Source organism: Porites lutea, chromosome 5, assembly GCF_958299795.1.
Source record: "Porites lutea chromosome 5, jaPorLute2.1, whole genome shotgun sequence".
NCBI lineage: Eukaryota > Metazoa > Cnidaria > Anthozoa > Scleractinia > Poritidae > Porites > Porites lutea.
Genome location: NC_133205.1, coordinates 15,731,549 through 15,739,769, shown reverse-complemented (window position 1 = coordinate 15,739,769; position 8,221 = coordinate 15,731,549). Strand labels below are relative to the sequence as shown.

Below are 8,221 nucleotides of genomic sequence, written 5' to 3'. Positions count from 1 at the left end.
GATTTTTAGGACCCACCGTTCGTCTTATGAGTCCAAGCACACTGTTTGCCTTATTAGCGCATTTGTTGGCCATTAGTTGAAGTCGTTGATAGGAGAAATTTATCGCACGATGACTTGAAAATTTCACTACAGTAGAGTCTGTCCTAGCGATATCAGTACGAGCCCTAAATATGTGGCGGGTAAATACTACTTCTTTTCTTCATGAACAAATTCAATTCAATTTAATTGTGTATGTACGAGCTTAAGAATTCATTATAGAAAACATGTGTCTTCCTTTCACTAAAAGTGAGAAGACGTCTGTTGTGACTGCCAGAAAACTCCTAAAAGTAGATCTCAAACGAGAACCGACTCAGATGCTGGGTTTTGCACTTAATTATTTTGTCGGCGATTTCCAAATGCCTTAGAGATTATTAACATTCAGTCCGATCCTTAACCTTTCTCAAGTTAAACGAAGTGTATGATGACAAAAGACCATTCTCTTTCTGTATAACAGCCATGGTTTTATTTTGGGGCAAATATCAGGAGCACCCAACGACAATTTTCGGAACATATCTGACGATTTGAGATCTAAAATTTTGATGAACATTTGTTGTCAAATTTCTTACTTGCCTGCCTCTCCTAGGATTTTCGAACCGCCCCAAAATGGTATAATTGCCCATTTTTAACGGATTTTTACCCTAAAAAGGTCACCTAGAATTTTCGGGAGCTTTTTTCTTGCTGAAATTTTCGAAAAGGTAAGTTTTGATCCCTATAATTTTCGGATCACTAGACTTTCCGCTAGGAAATCCGAACAGATGAAAAATTTTTAGGGTATAAAAATATGCCTATATCTACCGTTTAAATACTAAAATACGTTCAAAAATGCTATTTTTAAGTGGTTTTGAACTATATTCTCGTTGGGTGCCCCTGAAATATGGTAATAACAGGCTGCGTTTTCCACGGTACAATAATCAAGTTGAATCAATTCCGTACTAAGGTAGCCTGAGAACTAACTCCATGTAAGGTAACTTAAGCCCCATTTGCACGACATTCATTTTGGGGCCGGCACTCCTAAATTTTGGCATGGGGCAGTAAATCTAGGGCACGGCCTGCGTCATTTACACGACAAAAATAAGTTCGATTCGTTTCAATGTTGATTTCGGGCAGGCACCCCTGGAGGAAAGGCACTTTTTAAATATTGAGCCACCGGACATTTTTTACAGCGGTTCCTGAGGCCTTGACATAAACTTCCCGCCAAAAGTCACCCGCACTTAACGATCAGCATAATAGAGTACCGAAGTGTGACGTCATAAAAAATGAAATTTGTGAAATTATGGGATTTGTTAAGATATTCTGAAAGAACAACGTCCAAGACGCCTACTCGCCAAAAATTAGCAATTTGGGGCAAATTGTCTCTGAGATATTAACCCAGTTATGCTCCGATGACTCCATACAAAATCCTTCTAAATCTTACCTGGTTCCTAATCTTATGAACCAAGCCAAATTTAGAAGGATTTGTATGGAATCGTCACAGCATAACTGGGCTAATATCTCAGAGACAATTTGCCCCGAATCGCTAATTTTTGGCGAGTAGGCGTCTTGGACGTTGTTCTTTCAGAATATCTTAACAAATCCCATAATTTCACAAATTTCATTTTTATGACGTCATCACTTCGGTACTCTATTTTTCGCGGGTTGTACAAAACATTAAAGTCGCAGAAGTAAAAAAAAAAAACGGATACGCGTGTACAAAAAGCAATTTTATGGGTTTTAAGCTCACGGAAAAGGAAACGAAACAAGGTCATCATCTAAACAATTTTTTAAGGTTTTTAAACGCCGACAATGGGGCCTTTTGCAGGCTATTTTGAGCTGCTTAAATCCTCCGCGACTGAGAGAGGTTTGGGCACATCCGCACTCTTTTGCATGGTTTGACTTTGTCGAAGCAAGACTTTACTTTTGGTAATAAAACTTCAGAGAAACCCGTGGAACTTTGGAATATATTCTGCAGGAGATTTCCGAACATCTTGCTTGTCAGGATACACCTATGCGAAAGCAAGTTACTCCAGATCGTCGACTAGCGATAACATTGTATTATCTCGCTTCCTCATCCGAATATAGAACTATTGCAAACTTATTTGGGGTGTCTATTACGATTGTGTGTGCTTGTATCAAGGACGATTGTGAAGCTATAACGAGAAGAATGGCGTCAGTGATTTCCTATCAGTAACCGAATGCCCCGCAAAATCTCTTTTTGGCACGCGGGCCACTGTTTAGGCCGGCAAGGACCACTTCCCGAGGTGGTCCTGGCTCGCCTAATTCTTTCGGACTGCGTGCCAAAAACTTTGCATTAACACGGCAAAAAATCAGGCGGGCCGAGCCAAAAGTAACGGCCCGCGTGCCCACTTTTAGGAGTGCCGGACCCAAAATGAATGTCGTGTAAATGGGGCTTAATTGAGGCTTTACACAGTCTTAAATTCTGGATTCCACGACTCCGGAATCCAGGAACTGGCATCCAGTTTCCTCGTTAGTGGAACTTGGATTCCGGATCCCAATCGTTAGCGGGATTCGGGATTTCTTGAGTTGAGTTAAGTCATTGTAGTTGTTCCAAACAACTGCAATGACTTAACTCAACTCAAGAAATCCCGCGAAGGAAAACAAATTTAAATGTTTTGTTCAACAGAAATTTACTGACTCTACATAGTGGAACATATATGCAGTGTAATACTCTTGCTGCTTAATAATGTGTAAGGCCACCATAGTCAATACGAATGTTTGTAATGCATAAATTGAAGGGAACTTTCCGTGGAAAAGGTCATCTGAGCTTGCAGAGATCTCCTGCTAACAGGTTATGTTATAGATGCAATACCAGAAACTGATAAGGGGTTGATTTTCAACCCCTTATGAGTTTCTGGTAATACTTAGTAATTAACTGGCCAATAAAAATTGAATTGAATTGAATTGAATTGAATTGAAATTGAAGTTACAGATTCCAAAGCCCAGGATTTCGGATTCCACAAGCAAATACCGTAAACTGCCCCTTATAAGCCCTGGGCTTATCGGGGAGGGGGGGGGGGGGGCTTATATCCGGTTGGGCTTATAAGCGGACGAAAAAAAACGTTTCGAAATGAGCAACAGCACTGTTGATCGACGTATGCTTTAAATTTTAACTGTAACTGGGGCTTATATCCGGATGGGCTTATAATCGGATGTATTTTTTTGTTTGCACGTAGGTGGGCCTATAACTGGGGGGGGGGGGGGGGGGGGGTGGGAGGCTTATAAGCGGCAGTTTACGGTATTACCGTATACCGGAATCTAACCTGAGATCAGGCGTTATTTTTTTTATTTTTTGCTTCTTTGCTTCTTTGGCTCGAGGGGAAAAAAATAACGCCCTCTTCCCGTGAGATACATAAAGGGATAATAGGGAGAGGGCATGATCTCAGGCTAACCGGAATCCGAATTACTTTACATGGGGCGATGCGAACGGAGACGTGCATTCCCGGTCTCTCCAACCGCTTACCCTCGGAAAGCCACGATCGGAAACAGTGACGTCTGCGTTTGTAGGCTTACTGCGAGATTGCGAGGGGACGCTCTGGGAACCCAGATCCAGTCCAAGGTCCATATACTCTCCACTTTGGATACAATATCAACAACCCTCGGTTTTCATCATTTTACTGGAAGCAAGAGATCTCTCTTGCTGGAAGACATGAGATCAAAATGCATAAACGCACGTAGTAGGGGTCCCAGTCCAAAGCATTACAAACGCCGCTGACTAGATCCCTTTCGCGGACACCTTTCTCAAGGGTACATTTTTTGTAGTCCAAGGGCATCCTCTTTCAGGAGGTTTGACTCTCACCAAAAGGAAAAAAAACTCAGTGTTAGCAACGATGCGGCTTAATAAATTTAATGTGCTCAATACTAAATATTCACTTTCAGGTTGTAGAGGATGGCGGCAGACCGAAGATCCAAGTTGAGCCCAAAGGAGAAATTAAAACGTTTTTCCCCGAAGAGGTAAGACCCTTCCATCTCATTCTCGTTGTTCCAATTCAACCTCGAGCCCACGGTCCCTAAGGGACGGAAAAAGGAGAGAACCAGAGAATTAGGTTCTCTCCAACCGCTTACTCTCGGAAAGCCACGATGGCTACTTTACAGCGTTCCAGCACGAAAAAGTTATTTGTTTTTACAAGACTGTTCACAGACTCTATTTTTCAAACGCAAACAGGATAAAAAAAAAGAAAGAAAGAAAACAAGAAGCAAAGAAAACAAAGAAAACGCAAATGAAACGAGCACTGGCTAAATCTCGAGGGGGTAAGAGGTAAGAATGTAGAGAATCTGTTCAAAATCTCCGCGTTTCTCGTGGGAGAAGAGGGGTGGGGGGACTCGTGACAAAGCCCCAAGATCCCCAACCCACAAAGTCCTCGCGCGGCAGATTGGTGTGCACGCCGGTTTAGTTCGCATTTTCTTCAAAGAAATTGACGAAAACATGAAATGTTTTGCGTTATTGACCAAGCTTATCCGGGTAAGATTGCTAAATATTGAACAAGTTGAGAGGGTAAAAAAAAGAACGAGGTCAATATCAAGCCATCTTGACCGAACAAGCTTGCAAGTTTTTCTGCGGGACCAACGCGGGAAATCCCGAGTGGCAAAGGATGGCCCACCTAGCCCGCTCGGGTAGCCAATCATAACGCAGGATTCGCTTTATTTTGCCCACTCGCGGATTCAGTCATTTAATAATTTTATCTGGACAGTGAAGAGTCTAATTTTTACAAGTGTTGGTTACCCAGCTAGCAATCCGTAGTTATGTGGTCTTCGTTTTCTTATTCCAGATTTCCGCGATGGTTTTGTCCAAAATGAAGGCAACCGCAGAAGCTTATCTCGGTGAAAAAGTTGTTGATGCTGTAATCACCGTACCGGCCTATTTTAATGATTCACAGAGACAAGCTACCATAGATGCTGGTGAGTAGAATTCCCGGGGGGATAGTCCCTATAATGGCCAATAACGGAAGACCCCGCTCCAAAGAGTTTCCTTTTTCAGGCTTATATGGAAGAGTAGGAAATTTACTGTTTCATGAATATGAAAGGGCAGGGAAATACGTCATTTCGGACTGTAAAGGGACTTTAAAGCCAGCTAGCGGAAGCATCTTTGGTTGTAAAAATGAACAGAAAATTTCCTGCTTTTGTGACTTATTAATGTTTAACAGACTGTTCATTAACAGTAGCTAAACGGGATGCAGTGCTCTTACTAGGCATATGAAAAGGGTACATTTGTAAATAGAAGGTATATGAAAAACGGGGCACCTTTTCTGTGGAAAAATGGTATAGAGAGGGTAAGAGATCGGACCTCGGTTGAGAGTCTCCCCGTATATAACTTAATTGAGTGCCCCTCCCCCTTCCCCGGTCCCCGCTGGGTAGAATTACGTTGTAACTCTTTTTAAAAACTTGTGCTCGGTGGCTGTTCTCTCTAGTTAATACTCTTTTTCTGCCGACCCTTTCTTGATCAGAGATTGATTTGTATTTCCTAAAGCAGCAAGATTTGGATGTGGTCGTCAAAATATATGTTTCAGCATCCCTTAGTGTAAAATGTCCTTAAGGGTTCATCTCCGGGCTTTTTTTTTTTGAACTAGGCTCCTACCTTTATATATTATTTAAGATAATACTCTCCAATAGCTTCCGATATGAATCCTAGGTCCTGTCTTACATGGTTAATCTTAAAATGTTGGAAGTTTTGCCTCATCGGAACCAAGAGCAGCAGTCTATAAAAGAGAGGTGTCGAGGTTCGATTGTAATGTGAAAATATTCCAGTCAGCAATGATCTTGCTTTTCAGATACTTACCTCCGAGGAGAAACTAAACTACTACTTTGCGTTTCTAAACGGGAAGTATTGCTGGTCTCAATGTTCTTCGCATAATCAAAGAACCCACCGCTGCAGCTATCGCTTATGGACTGGACAAAAAAGTTGGTGGTGAGAGGAATGTGCTCATTTTTGACCTGGGTGGTGGTGCCTTTGATGTTTCTGTTCTCACCATCGAGGAGGGCATCTTTGAGGTCAAAGCAACCAGTGGAGATACCCATCTTGCAGGTGAAGATTTCGACCATCGCCTTGGTAACTACTTGATTCAAGAATTTAAAAGGAAATTCAAGAAAGACATCTCTGACGACCAGCAGGCTGTGCGGCGTTTGCTGGCTGAGTGTGAAAGAGTAAAGAGGACTCTGTCCTCAATTGCACAGGCCAGGCAAGGTTGTCCAAAGCAGAGTAAGGATAACCCAGGGTTACCGCGACATTTGAATTCAGATGTGAGAGCTTAAAAAGAAAATTCAGTTTTATTCTGTTTGTCTACAATTTGATGATTGGATGCTCTTAAACTAATTATCCAGGAAAATGCTTTTGAAAAAAAGAAAAAAGAAACCCGGGTTAAAATTTAACTTTGGGTTGGCGATAATTGGCCTTCGACCAACTGGACCCAGGAGTCCAGGACGGCGGGTAGAAAAAAACGACGGCAAAACGTTTGTGTGTAACAAACGTGACAGGGCTATTACTTTTGTCGCGATATTCACTTAACATTGCTGTCTTCTGCAAACAGATCTGTTAAAAAAAAGGTGAAGTTTAGTGGCATTTTTTTTCAACCCAATTATTGCCACACTTGTCAAGAGGTTTTGCCGTCTTCTATCCTTATCCATCCTGTTACGTAAGTTCACTATTGACGAAAAGGAGGACTTTTTGTCCGAGCTTCCATGATACAAAATTTGTCAGCTGGTTAATATCAACGCTCTCGTCGCTGTCGCCACCGTCGACCCTCCCTAATGCTGGTGAATTTTCCAGCCTTTGGGGTGATCGAAAAAAAGAGGTCATCACGTACTTGTATGATCAGTCCTTTAGGTAGAAATTCTAAGAAACGATAATTTACCGTCTGCTTTCCTCTCCCGGAGTTGACTGAAGTTGTCTCCTTCCCGTCGTCCTTTGCGCGCACAATTTCATCAAAAGAGAGACGTCTGGGTACGAGGCAGGAATTTTACGGTACCTTAACCCAGCTTTGAACAACTCGGCTCTGGGGTCCAAGTTGGTAGTTTTAAAACCTTGCTAGAGTCAAATGGATTTCGATACCACATGGCCTGGTATTAGGCTCCACTACCGTAGTGGACAAAAAGGCAAAAAAAGAGATGAAACAGCAAAAATCGGTGACCGAAGCGCAGCCTGGTCCCAGGCTAGGCTAGATGCCCCAAAAAAGGTTGCTAACCAAACATACTGTCTGTCATCACTTTATCAGTGATTAGGAAAATTGCTTTCTTTTCGAAGTAACCTTGTCCTTCAACCTATAACGATTGATAACCCACCAAGCGAGTAGTGACTTCAGGTGCAAGGGCCGATCCAGCCTGTGCAGCCTCGTTCCCATGAGAGAACTCTGGGAAAGAGAGTTGCTGTGTGACAGGTGTTATGTCGTGACCTTCACTCAACATCGATGGTTTCTGGTCTTTTACAAAAAGATGCATTTGAAGGAGGATGAAGTTTGGTGGAAATCATTAACAAAAATATCGTCACGCTTGTCACACAGGGTTTGTCGTCGACTTTCTTCTCCGGTCCTGTTGCGTAAGTTCACTTATTGGCTTAATGAAAGCGACCGTTTCCAGACCGCTGGTAAAGAAGAACGAAGACGCTTTGTGAGAGACTACGCGGGTGAGCACGACAGCACTGAACTAACTAGGGATATCTTTGAAAGGCCCTCGAGAGCCGGGAAAGGCATCCCCCTCACTTCTTGTAAGGCTCCGGTCTTCCAAAGATTTTCTGGAACGCTTACATTAGTAAAGACACTTTAATGCTTCTTTGTGGCTTAAGAAATGGGAAAATATAACCCTAGAAAACTGAACATAATGATATTTTTAATAAAGTTCAAATATAACTCACACTCTGATGGGTTCAAAAAGCATGCTTTATGAGAGCTTAAGTTGGCACGTAAACTGCCAATAGTTTGTTTTGAAAATTAGAAACTAATGCGTAGGAAAATAGACCTTTTTACCGATATGGCGGCCATATTGTATTAATTCGATTTAAGGAGTATTATAGGATGCCCAGGGGGCATGAGCGCATTTCGTTTGTATTTTCGAGCGCTTTTCGGAGCATTTTTTCTTAAAGTTTTCTTAGAATAAGATTGTAAAGGGAAAAAAGATCCTTGTGCCGTGTTTGGATGTAATAATGATCGCCTTTTTCCAGTTTAGTATTAGAAATATGGTCTTTCACTGTATATTTCTT

The 8,221-nt window shown here is 42.0% G+C and overlaps 1 protein-coding gene across 1 annotated transcript in view; it reads left to right on the top strand.

The window, feature by feature from the left end:
- LOC140937977 (heat shock 70 kDa protein 1-like) overlaps positions 1-6,282 on the top strand; it is a 7,571-nt gene extending 1,289 nt beyond the window's left edge. Inside the window, exons 3-5 of the mRNA XM_073387532.1 lie at positions 3,913-3,987; positions 4,803-4,936; positions 5,856-6,282. Of these exons, the coding sequence (XP_073243633.1) occupies positions 3,913-3,987; positions 4,803-4,936; positions 5,856-6,282 (636 nt within the window). The remainder of the gene's footprint in view (positions 1-3,912; positions 3,988-4,802; positions 4,937-5,855) is intronic.
- The last annotated feature ends 1,939 nt before the right edge of the window (positions 6,283-8,221 follow it).